Source organism: Dicentrarchus labrax, unplaced genomic scaffold (assembly GCF_905237075.1).
Source record: "Dicentrarchus labrax unplaced genomic scaffold, dlabrax2021, whole genome shotgun sequence".
NCBI lineage: Eukaryota > Metazoa > Chordata > Actinopteri > Moronidae > Dicentrarchus > Dicentrarchus labrax.
Window position 1 is genome coordinate 18886525 of NW_026136720.1, and position 13650 is coordinate 18900174.

Here is a 13650-nt window from a genome sequence, read left to right on the forward strand (position 1 = left end):
CATACTTACTGCTGTCCCTGACTCACAGTTCCTGTGGGCTTCATTCTGCTGACTTGTCTTCGGCGCCACTTTTGCTCCCTTTCTTCCTTTCACCAGTCGAGTCTTCCCCTCTTAACTTGCGAGGCCAGATCACGAAATCACAATATCACGGAAGATTCCATCTTGCCAGGCTTCACTATATGCGTTTGTGTCTGAACTACAGTTGTTCAAACCAATCAGCATCCTTTGAGGAACTACTGGCAGCTACAGCCTGAGCTAACAGGGTGGTTTAATGGTAGGTGTGTGTGATGACGTATGGGAGAAGTGACTGTTTGCTTAAAAACAACAGTGGGGTTGCTAAAAAGGGTTAGCATAGATTCTGCTAGTGTCAGTTATATAAGCACTGGAGAGAACTGTTTCATTGAAAGAAGAGCAAAAAGTGGCACTGAAGTTTTTTTTGAAGGAAAAGATGTGTCATGGAAAATGCCCATGCTAGACGCTGATAAACAGGTGGTTCATCCAATCACATGCCAAGTATTTTTCGAAAGTGCCTCCCCTTTACCAAAGAGGTTACAATGACAACTGTGTAACAAACCATCTGGCGCAGTCAGGTTACACCAACTCATTCCTATTCCCACCCCCCCAGTCTTTGTTTTGATTGATGGCAGCATTATTTTTAACCCTCTTGTACTAATTATCCTGTGTGATGATGGTAATGAGTGTGTGTCACTCAGAACAAGCTTTGTAGGTTTTCCCACACTCTCTGGTGGTGTTGTTTTTTTGTTTTTTTTAATGTGGTTTGTTCTCAAAGCAATTTGTGGAAGCAAAAAACAAACAAAGAGGAGCTTGTTCGGAGCTCACAATCAATAGGTTATAACTCTGTTAACTGACTGAGAAAGAAAGGGGGAGAGAGAGAGAGAGTGAGATATAACAAGAGAGCTAGAGGGAAGCAAAATGTTATGTCTGTCTAGCTCGTCATCTCTGTATTTCTGTGCATGAATAGGTATTTGTGTTGTGTTGTGTTGTGTTGTGTCGGGTTGTGTAGGCCTGTCTACTTTTTTGACCCTAAAACCTTAGGTTGTAAGGTCACCCTAACATCCCCTGAAGAAAAGTGCTTGGTGTACTGAAAGAACATGAATCTCACCCACTCGTTTAGCGGAGGCAATAGACAGCAACAAAGCTATCTTTAACGCCACCATTTTCAAGTCCACTTGCTCCAGTGGTTCAAAAGGTGGGGCTGAAAGAGAGTCCAAAAGAAAATGCAGCAGGGAGACGTGCGTTAACATCCTGTATTTGTGTTTTCTGAGGTGCTTGTTTAAGTCTCTGAGATCAAAAATTGCATGCATGCCACACCATATATACTTGGAAGCCACTTTGCTTGGGAGGGATAATTGGGGGGGCCACATGAGGTTAGGGCAACCTGGGAATTTTAAAACCACCGCCTGGGCGAAGGTTTGGCGATCGGCTGGAGGGTGACAGAAGTTGCCTTTCTTGGCAGACACAGCTTCAGGGCTTTATCCTCCTTCTTTTTGCATCGATGCAATGACTAAACCAAAGAGACCCTGTGGTGTTAGGGGGGTGTCGAGGAGATCCTGCGACTTAACCGCCACCTTGTGCAGGTGGAGGCAGTGGTCAGTAATGAAGCACACCTCCTCCCATAGCGCGGGGTAAGGCGAGGCCATCATCCCCTCCTCCAGCTGATCCATCGGCTCCCGAGCTGTCGCGGAGGAAGTCATGATTGGGTGCTGTCTGACGAGCCAGTCAATGACAGAGCACTTTGGGTGAGAACTGGCTACAATGTACGCTCCTCTATGGACTCAAAGGCAGCTTGGCGTGTTTCAGGCCCAGACACATCACACACATCTTGTAAATGTCCCAGCACGATATTTTATTCCTGCAAGGGCAGGTACCAGGTGTTCCATCCAAAATGTTGATGTAATGAACAATGCACCCTCTAGGGACTGCTACAGGGGCTCCAGCCTTTGAGTCTTGTTAAACCTCCCTGCTGTCTTACTATCACTTGTCTTGTTGGATCAATAGTAGTTTAGTGTAATTCCTGTTAACAAACAGAATTGTGGCAGAGATGAGAGTTTTCTTCAGTATCCTTGCCGTCGGGTACTGTAAGCTGTCTTCTCAACAGTTTTCCTGTTTGTTCACAGTGACTATTTTAATATGATTAATATGTGAAATGGTGTAAACTTACTGCGGATTTGCTCCTCCTATCTTACTGTCCTTAGGCATTCACATGCACATGTTTCTTCTTTTCTATCCCCTGCAGACCTGCTCTTGCAGCACAGCCCAGCCCCGTATCACATTCCCACTGTCCATCACTGGCACAAGACCCCCGCTTAGCAGCAGAGAAAGTCCTCGGGGTCTGCTCATAATGGACCTAAATGCAGCTCATTATCCTGATAAGGCAGGGGCGGTGGCCGAGCAATGGCTGCCTGACTGGCTGGATGACAGCCACACAGCTTTGACAGGTAGACAGAGGTAGACACAGCCATGGTGGCTATCTGATGGACCCGGCTGACAGATCCAGTTGCACAGGCCTGCTGCTCTGAGGCAATGGAAGGGATTGGAAACTGGACGCCGCAGAGCCACACAATGATATCTCCAGTTCTGGCCCTCTGCTGTGTGATGGAGTGTTGTGAATGTGACCCCCCACCCCCCCTTCCCTCTGGATGTGTGCACTGCAAAACATGCCCAGCTTAATAAATCAATGTACTCTATAAAGTCAGTGGTTATTGATAGTTTATTGCTTGTGGCTTTTTACATTACGTTTGTGATGAGAATATATAAAGCTTTTTGACGATTTTTATTTCACTTAAATTAATCTCCTTAGTTTTATGTCCTTATGTCCCCAGAAAATACTGAAAATACTTTAGTCACTTGGTTTTCTGTTAAATGCAAATATTTCCCCAATGTGAAGCACTTTCTTAATGATTACATTGTTAGACTTTCAGACTGGTATTAGGGAGAAAACATCTTTTTAAAGTTTCACTGTACTTTCACTATACTCTGCTGTGCATTGTACCCAGATTATTTGAGGAGGATGTCCCTTTAGAAAATGACCACAGTGGAAAATTTGGATTAACTTATCAATACATATAGTACATGTTTACATTCATATAGATGTTCAAGTACCTGAGGCAGGTGTAATTCATCTGATATAAAGGATTGATGTGGCTTTTCCTGAAGCTATGAAAGATATCTCTGGTTGTTGGGGAAAGTGAAAACAATTGAGCTTATCTAATCAGTGGCTCGATTTTTTTTTTTATCAGTTTGAAGACTGTATATTGGAGTAAATTATTTGATAAGGACATTTTGGCAGTACTTATGTGTGTGTGCTTGATTTTCTCTGACCGTGGTTAAGTCTCAGTTGGAGAAAAGGCCATGTTGCCTTGTCACTATCAAGTCTGTGACATCAGGCAGGAGGAGGCATGGAAGGAGTGGGGGACTGTCAACAGCCTCAGACCCCCGGGCATCTAAGTAGCCACAGATTCTCTTACAGCCAGATGTCAGCCATAACACCAACCACACACTCTCACTCACAAATCAACTTCTCTATGTCTGTCTCACCCATAACAGTATCCTCTCTCTCTCCTCTCCGCCCTGAGGTGCATGAGTATGGGTGTGTGCCTCCAGTTTCTCTTTGTGTATATTGCCTGTGTGCGTCTCTGTTGTTGTATGTGAGAGTGTGTGTGTGTCACCCCGAGTTGATATGCCCGGTGGAGGCATGTTGGGCTTAATGCCGACTTTCCGTCAGTGGGCGTTTTGCAGCAGGGGGGATACGAGGGCATGAGTGTCATACATTGTACAAATCTGACTCCTCACTCTTGCCTTTGGCACGCATTGCTCTCGTATAGGGTGACAAGGTAAGAGATAGCCCGAACTGGTACACTTTGGGCACTACACACACAAAAAACGCACTCTTCTGCTCAGACATTTACAGCACACACTGTCAGGAAAAACACACATGCACATGCACAGGCTAAATGCACCAATAGAAAATGATTGCACACACTGCCACACACTGATACCAGCTCATTTTACATGGTTTTATATTTGACAGTATATACTGTACCACGCTTTCAAAGGGGGAGGCATTTTGAGGGTAAGGAGGTATGTGTCTTGATAAAAGAGTGGTTGTTGAATGGGTATCATGCTGCTCAGCATATTTTACCATAATCGCTCACAGCCGTAATTTTGACAAAGCATTCCTTGTGAAGTTAGCAATTTGCCATCTCCAGTGTAAATCCACATTATCCAGGTGCATATATGCTACCTGGACGCCTTTTTTCAACAGGCTTACAGTGCTCTTAAGCAGATTAGAAAATGTTTTTTCTTCTAAGACGGTGATCTTACCGGCTTTTTGATTGTCTGCTGCAGACTCGTTCCCCTCTACACCTTCCTAAAATGTAAAATACTTAATTACAGCTTTCTCTCAGACGTACAATTACAGCTGACTGCTTTTGGTCTTGTTGAACCCACCAACAAAGGCATGGAATATCACATAAAGTCTCATCTGTTATTTCGACTTGAATGGAAGCCAAGGAATAAATTAAGATATGAATACCACTGATATTCTCTGAAATCTACTATGTCTGCTTTTTTTTATGTTGCCATTTTTTAAGTTAAGTCTAGCTGGGAGGACAGATGTTGGAGGGTGACAAAAGTGACCTTCACTCTCTATTTCTCACACACATATATGTACATATAGACACAAACATGCACGCACAGCACCTACCTCTGTTTCTCACATCACTCTGAAATAGCTCCTTGTTCACCTCTGATGAGAGAGGTGGGGGAGGTAGTGAGAAATGGCAAAAAGAGACAGAGAAATGCGAGAAAGGGTGAGAGTTGACCTTTGGGTCTTGCTGAAGCGAGCTCTGTAAGTGAGGGGGCGGGTGGCTGAACTAAGTGGCTGATTCATTTCCCCAGAGACCCCCTTCCCCCAAGCCGTGCACGAACACATACACACACACACACACACCCTTTCCCTTGTGGATGGGTCCAGTGATCCAGGTGCTGGCCTCTGCAGAGATGGCAACATGCCCTCTGTTGACCCAGGGGGAGCCCAGCTGGGGTGAAAGGTCAAGGCAGAATCCTCCCACTGTCTGTCCGTGTGTGTTTTTGGCTGTGAAGACCACAGGCGGAGCCTCAGGAAATATGGCCGACACTGGGCCTTGCCTGACCTCTTCTCATTTTTTCATCTTTTGACAACAGAGGAGATCAGGAGAAAGGAGAAAGGAGAAAGTGACGTCTGCAAAGTTCATTTGAGTTCAGAAGCGTAGGTGGAAATGTGCCTATGGGCTGGATGAAACAAGAAGCAGTTAAAATGGAGTTAATGTTTTTGTGTCACTGGAACAAGGGGTTGTATAAGGTCTAATAACATTCAGAGTTATTAATTTTTTATTGTGTTTGCATATAAATAAATACTACAGTCTTGTTGTTTGGGGTTTTGAATGCACCCATGTCATTGACTGTACCTATTAACAGGGCAACATTTACATTTCTTGCCACCCTATCTCTAAATACACTTTTTTTATCAACACTGTGTTTATTCAAGACAAGGCCTCCAATATTCAGCATCACGCATATGAACTTGGCAAGCAAGTGAACTTGTCCTCCTCCCCTGCCCACCTCTCCTTCCCTTTTCCCCTCCCTCCCTCCCTCCCGCCCTGCCTCTCTCCATCCACACCTCGGTGTTTCCTTTCAGCTTGATGCTAAGTCAAGCAGCTGTCTTGTTTTGGGTTACGGTGACTGACGCTCAGGTAACAAAAGCTCAACGCTGCCCCGTCAGCACTATCCCTTCTGTCCGCAGTGTGCTGAGGCAGATGCTAGGTGAGCCTGAGATACCAATGCAATGCCTGGAACAGACAGTACTGAGGGCGTTATAAATTAGAAATGATCACTTTGTGAATACTATAATGGGCATAAATTAGAAATGCTTAGTGGGGAATGGAAAACCAGCATTAGGTTTGAATTATACATTACCCTATTCTTGTTCTATAATTGCTAGTGTTTCCCATCCTCTTTTTCAGTTCCAGGATATTGTCTCCTCACAAACACGCTGAAATTGACCTAAGTAAGCAAAAATGTAAAGATGGTTTTTGTTACTCACTGAATCTACAAAAAAAAAAAGGGTTCAGACATTTATGAATAAAGTTGTGGGTCGGAGGTCTCCATGTTCTTATGTCCAGTGTAATTGACTAGAGTTTTTGAGTTGAAAGGGTAACCCATTTACAAATGGCTCTGTGTTGGATTTAGTTTAGAGAAACGACAATACTTAGGGGTCCAGTAAGTAACATTTAGAAGGACCTATTGGCAGAAATTGAATATTCATAGGTATGTTTTATGTTTGTACAATCACCTAAAAATATGAATCGTTGTGTTTTTGTTTCCTTAGAATGAGACGTTTTTATCTACAGAAATAGTAGGTCCTCTTCCATGGAATCTACCACATTAAACCGCCATGTTTCGATAATAGGCCTTAAGGGACAAACCACTTTTAAATAGGGCCTTTTACGTTTTTCCTACACGCTTATAACAGGAGGTTGAGACAAGGGTATTGCAATCAGTAACTACAGATCTAGATGCCACAAAATTCTACACACTCGACCTTTAAGTGTGGCTAAGAATACATACCCTGTTATGTGTTTTATAAAGAGCATTATCCAAGTGGGGGTCTTGATGCCAACGTAGTGTGGAAGATGGAGCAAGTGAATTCCCCATCTCTTAAATGTAATGGGCCTGCTGAGTGAAGACAGGTTGTATAGATGTGGTGTAGTGTCATGAAAGTTGCACAGACATGATAGTGACATGGTTGCGAGCAGGAACCAGACGACAACAAACACACGGAGCATCTGCAGACTGAATAATTACAGGCTGAACAGAAACAAAGATGCTTGAGCACACACACACACACACACACACACACACACACACACACACACACACACGCACACACACACACACTTTGAGTGAGGCCAGCAAGGGTTTTAAGGATAAAAAGGGATAGACTTTACACACTCAAGCTCACCCCCCTCCACTCTATGGCGGTTCCAAACAGAGACCCGAAAGATACTCTTTACAAAGATGCTGAGTGACAGGAAGAAAGGGAGAAAAGAGACTCAAAGGGAAAGACAGAGTGGCACCTAGTAAAGGAAGAGACAGCGTGTCTTTACTACTTCCTGCCGCCTGGCAGCTGAAGCTGAGAGGAAGATCCTCGTCTCCTTCTGCCTCCTTTTAATTATGGCCAATTACAAGGCTACCACGCCAGGACTTATTACACGGCAACCAAAGAGCCCCCCTCGAGTATGTTTGTGGGACCGAGGCGCACATTATGGTGGTTTAGCGTAGCGAAATTTCCAAGGCCCGAGCTCAGAGGGGCCCTTGCAGTTCTCTTTTTGTGGTTTTAATGAAAACTGAAAGCATGAAAATGCAGCCGTAGAAGAAGGCCCCCCACTATAAATGAGCAGCACTCTTCACTAGTTCACCACAGGCTGAATTCGAGGTAGCGGTGGGACAATGCTCCTACACATGTGTCACTCCTCAAACTATGTTATGGTAGCTGGTAATGTCTTTATCATAATTGTACATGATGGAGGGGTAAAGGGGCAATGGGACAAGAGATTTGGAATGGTGGTCCTAGAGATGTTGCATAAAAGGAAGAAAATGAGCTGAATTAGGACTTCTATTATATTTCCGCAAGTCCCGATATGTTGGAGGGGGAGCATGGTGTGTGTGTTATCTGTGTATCTATATGTCTGGGTTTTTAGTGGTATGTGGGTAAATGCATGCACCAAAGGAACCATATGATAACCATTTTTAATTTTTAAATTTAAATTTTAACACAAGACATGATAATTGAACAATAATTGTGTTAAATGTGTTGTGACAAATACCACATAACTATAATGCTATAATGTTTGATCCAGACTGGGAGCTTTATCACATGCCATCTTCTGTTGTGGCATGTAGATACTAATGAGTTTCATGCTCTTCTTTAGAAAAATATAAGTCTGTTTCTTGGCACACATTATGGGGCACATCCCCTCCTCCAGTTGGGAGATGTAAATAGGGCTGATTAAGGCCTCTCTTGGCTCTTTTGTGGCTTTGAGTGTTCGGACACCTCCTTGGCATGAGGTGTGAGGGCACGGCTGGCAAGTGCCAAGTTTGTGTGTTGGTGACACAGATTCAACAGAAGAGGGCTTGTCATGTGCCGGCGTGTGACAATACAGCCTGATGTCAGGTGGGTGGTCACTCATTAGGCCACGTCATTCTCTCCATTCTGTAAGTTTATAGCGCCTGATGATGTGGTGACTTCACATCATCCATAAACACTGACCTAACTTACAGAGTAGAGTTTTCCCCCCTTGTTACGTCCTTAATGTCATACACCTGTGGCTGTCTCATTGATGGCTCTGAGACTCTGAAAACATAGGCTGACATTTAGACCAAGTCCTCATAAAATTACTGGATTTATTACTTTTGTATTGGCAATAAAGCAAAAAAGAGATCAATAATAGTAAAAAGACATTATGTAAAGTGGGTTTATGGGTCATAACTGATCATAACTTTCCAAAAACACTATGCTCTCTTCCTTTCCTCCCTCTTCCAGCTGCAGGCCTGACTTAGCATTAGCTTTTAGTTGTGCAGGGAGATGGCAGTGGCACAGCATGCTAAGACAAAGCACCTTATGATATTAAATCACCTCTTCTCCACTGCTCTCTGGGCCAGTTTTGGGGAGGAGGGGGTTCCCAGACTTTGGAGGGCATTTAGGCTTCTGATTTATACTCCAGTGCTGCATAAAGCAGACGAATGGCTCACAATAAGAGGAACATTGTTAAATCCCCAGCGCATGAGAAGAGAGGAAGGAGAGGAGACAGATATAGAGGGAGAAATAAAACAGGTGAAGGAGACCTGTGGAGATACCCATTGGAGCGTTGCGGGAGCTGTTATGCTTTTATTGGGCTTTATCTTATTTATGTGATAAAAAGCAGGAGCTGAACTGCGTTTGAACCACAGAGATTAAAAACAAAGAGTGAATCAAATCCCCAAATCACCATCTGCCTGATATCCCAAAGCATTCCTATGAAGTATGTCGTTTTTATCTTCCTATTTTTTCAGTATGACCTTCAATGTTTCTGTGTGAGAGCAGGAGCCCCCACTTTGTTAACAAACAAGTGGGAAATTAGGCTTCACTCCGCCCTCCCCATAGTGTGGAAACCACTCTAACAGGAAGCTCACACCAAACAGTAAAGGGCCTCTGACGTCAAATTAGACATTACACCTCCCCCTCTTGTCACCAAACTTCAGTCACCTGCGCTTGTTTTCTATATGCTCACTATCACATGCATTCTTAATACATTTTTTTACTTTTACATCTCTTCTTCCCTCTTGCCCTCTCTACCACGTAAACACACGCACATTCCCCAAGACTGAGCTCATCTAATCGGCATCTTATCAGCCATCGTGTGAGTGTGCCGTTGTTATGACTAGAGTTGTTTCTATTCCCAGAATAGGGCTGACACTGAAATAGAACATTCCTATGTATCTTCACCATGTAGTCTCTAAAACATGCCTCCAAATACCGGTTTCAGTAAATCATCATCATCATCCTCTCAGCTCGTCCCTGAGCTCATCCTTCTTACGCTGTTTTGTATTGAAAGCCGTGAGATTCTTGTGTTAAAAACAATGAGCTGTGCATTCCTATTAGGCTGAGAAACAATGCATTCTTCAGACCTTGTGCCTGACTAATTTTTGTCTGGGATCTCTAAATGTTTAGCTTAATATAAATGTAGATGTTTTGAAACATTTGTAAGCGTATCATTTGCACTTGCCAAGGCATGAAATTGAGCAGTCTGATATCTTTAGAGAAGGTTTGTGTAACTGCTTTGTGTCATTAATCAGTTCAGTTTAGAAAAGAGGATGTACTCTTTTTTTCCCTCTTTTATTCACTACATTTGAAGCTATTTATCTAACCAGGAGTATTGCAAAGAGGAGCGATTAGAGGAGCCATCCATTTATACATAAGCTCAGTAGCAGAGATTTCGATGTTGCAATCCCCATCTCATTTTTGCCAAAGCTTTCATCGACTCTCCTAATTAACTTAACTTTTCTGTGCAACATTGGCTCAGAGTTTGGTGTTCTTCCCCTTTTCCCTATCCCTTCTCTTCTCCCCTTTCAAACCTACCTTTAACATGTGGCCTCTTACACACACTAATACTCCCAGCTACTAGTGTGAGAGAAAAACAATGAGCCGGAGGTCCGACCGTGTTCCCCTCTCCACCCAGTGGAGCCTTTGATGGGGCCAGGGGTAGCCAGCGAGTGTGGAGCCTGGAGAGCCAAGGGGGGCTCAGGGGCAGCAAGCAGCCTTTCCTCCCCTACACCCCGTAACTCCTTCTTGGGTCATGAGCTAGGGGAGAGGCAGGCACGTGCCACAGGAGCGCCAGAGGCCCCCCCGGCCCCGCTGTTGCTTTTGGACGATGTGGCGGCGCTAGCCTGCTATTGAGCCGGACCTGGTGTCGATTTCTTCATGGGGCCTCCGAGATGAGACGAAGAGATTTTGTACAGGTGCTGGTGCCTAAACGAACATGCACACGCACACACACAGACATGATCCTCAGGAAGATTTGCACAGCTGTGTGAAGGGGACCCCTCCCTTGCCAAATGTAGCTGCAGCCCTCTGTGAAGTGCACTCCAACACACACAGATGAAAAGTGGCTGCTCCTCACCGGCACACTGCTCACCAGGCAGCAAAGGAAAAATAAAGTTCAAGGGCCTGGCTCGCTCCTCTATTACATTAATTACTTTTATGTGTTTATTCAACTCACACTAAAAAGCAGTCTCCAGATAGATCTTGTTCATTTCCTAGTCTTCCTAGTTTTACTTCTCTTTCATAGTTTAGGATGACGTTTGAATACTTCTGTGTAGTTCTATAGTGATCAAATGTGTGTGTTTGAGTCAATACTTCTATATTCATGCATGTGCAGTACCTCTATTGTGTGTGACTGTTATAAATGATCAATCCTGTTGGTACTGAGGCAGTCTCCTCTGTGCAGAGAGGTAATCAGCTCACAACATATGAAATAAGTGGAAATTTCCTGCCCGTTTTTTAAACACATCTCGTCTGGGATATGATTGGTCATTGAGAGCTGCAGCTGCACGCCTCACTGCAACTCACAGGGCAGAGCAGAGCAGAGCAGCAGCACTGGAACATCTGCCTCTCTGTTTCTGTCTGTTTCTCTCTCCTTCACGCTTCCCCAGCCCTCTCTCTTTTCTCTGTTTCTTCATCTATTTCCTCTGATGTATTGCACTCTTTCCCCCATTTTCTCTCTGTCCTCATTATCACTCTGTCAATTCTCTACCTTTCTGGCTTTCGTTCATTGTTTTTCAGTTCAATTACATCATGGAAATGACAGAAAGAGTTGCCAAAGAAGTGGATGTAAAATGTACACAATCCACAAAAGCCCTATAATTTTTTTATATTTAATAGATTATTGTTAATGGTGCATACCTAGTCAAGCTGGGCCCATCCATGTGTTGGGTGGCATAACATGTAATTCCTCCAGGACCATAGTGCAACAATTGAAGATGGCAAAATACAAAACTGGAGCATGGATTGGAAAATTACACAAAGCACAAAATGTGCAACACCATAAAACAAATAAATAAAAAATATGTGCAATAGATTACTTTGATGGTTTTAAAGCAGTAAATAAAAATCTTCCACAAACAAGTTAATGGTACGCATTCTCTATAGTGGTCTTTTTGTCTTCACCCTTCAAACAAACACAAGCACCCTCTCAACCGCAAAAATGAAGAGATCAAAACCACAACACATATTATGCCACCCTCTACACATAGACACACACACTTCATCTTTGCGTTTTTGCCATTCACCATTCCGCACACCCTCCCCTCCCTCCTGTCAGCCCACTCCAGATGTGCGAGGACAGAGGGAGCCCAGTCATATTCATTCAGTCAGTCACTCTCTCCCCAGAGTGAAAGTGAAACACCACCTGTGTGTCTGTCTGCATGCGTTTCAATAGCCAGAGCTATAACCTTCTACTTAACCGCAGGTCAGCCAGAAAGCTTCGCTGATGGCTTCCCAAGCTGGAGGACAGTGAAGTGATGTAGACAGAGAGGGAGATTGTTTACCAATGAATTTCAAAAATTCTTATTTTCTCCAAAGAAATGAAAAAAATCTGCAGAGTGCGAAGAGATTATTTCAACATGTGTTGCAAATCAAAGTGTTTTATGAATTTTCTGCAGTCAAATGTCATTGTTCTTGATTCTTGTACAGTATTTTTCCTTATCCTGTCTTCTTTCAAGATACTGACACTCATTTATGCAAAATTCATTAAAAAAAAGATTTATGTTGAAATGGTTTGGATAGTTTTACTGCACTGGCAAAGGGATTGTAATGGCCTCACAATAGAAATAAATTACTTGATATGACTAAGATGTTTTGCTGTGCACGTCTTACTAAGCTTTTGAGAAATTTGTTTAATTAAATGTGCACAAATTTGGAAGTGATTTTTGTTATTATGTCTGCCCCAACCAATCTTGCCTACTACTACACCCATCAGCCTAATATTTTAGTGCATGCATCTGTCACTGTATGCTCAAGGACTTCTCATGGTTGCAGTGATTCACAATATTTAAAAAACCTTATTGACTGCTTTGTTTTATACTGCCATTGACAGCTGACTCCTCACTCCTCTTAACCGGCTGGTAGGAATCTTGTTTGTCTCCATATACCCTGTCTACTCTGGTTACATCTTGATAATGTAACCTGCATATTTTTTCACTTTCATTCCAGTATTCTCCATACACGCATACATGCTGGACACGCAGCCTGTCCTGCACTCCCTGTTATCCACCCACATGAGTATCCCTCCCTCTCCCCTCTATACTCAGCTCTTGCAGGCCCTAGCAGAGGGATGATCCAACACCGTGCTTTATAGCCCAGAGGGACCGGGCCTAAATCTGATACTGGGCCTCTTAACACACACATAAAGTCAGCACATCCCTCAGCCTGGTAAAAAACAGTCCATATTCCTTCACCTTTACGACAAAAGCGACTTTATCGTTGTGCCATTTGGATGGAGCTATCCTTGAGTCTGTTACTCAGAGTATGTATCTAATGTGAATAATATTTAAATAAGTCAGATACCACCAAGAAAGTCGAAACCAAAATTTAGAATTAGCTTCTTTGTCTCAGTACTTGTGAGTAACAGCAGAACTAACACGCAGCTACGTGGTAAATGCTGCCAAGTATTCTACATGTTACGTTATCAGTCTGTGCACATTTGGGTTGCCGACGCATTGTGTTGGAGGATTATGCAGTCCTGTGCTGTGGCAAAACAGAATAAACTTTGTTGCCAGTACATCCTATATCTGGCTCTTTTTGGCACGGCGTATACTGTGTCAGTGCAGTCGTCTCATTAAGATGATTGAGGAATCTGTATTTATTATGGACTGGTGTTGTCGGTCTGAATTTGGCCTTACCCTGTATTCACACATACAAATTTAAAGTAGCCGTCTCTTTGTTGTCTCTTGAGCCTGTGCCTGCAGACATACTCTTCTCTGATATTATTTTCTCCTGTTGCCAACGCACTGGTACACAACAATGTAATTCCTTTCCTGAGTGCTTCCATGCAT

At 43.5% G+C, this 13650-nt stretch overlaps 1 protein-coding gene across 5 annotated transcripts in view; it reads left to right on the forward strand.

The window, feature by feature from the left end:
• The window catches only part of kcnq1.2 (potassium voltage-gated channel, KQT-like subfamily, member 1.2), a 163105-nt gene that overhangs the window by 126133 nt on the left and 23322 nt on the right, over window positions 1-13650 (forward strand). For 3 of the 5 annotated variants that reach the window (XM_051381522.1, XM_051381526.1, XM_051381524.1), the window contains one exon: window positions 2258-2680. The exons of the other annotated variants lie outside the window; for them this stretch is intronic. In XM_051381522.1, coding sequence (XP_051237482.1) covers window positions 2258-2473 — 216 coding nt within the window. In that variant the 3' untranslated portion in view covers window positions 2474-2680. Of the gene's footprint in view, window positions 1-2257; window positions 2681-13650 lie in introns of those variants that run through there. 5 annotated transcript variants of the gene reach the window in all.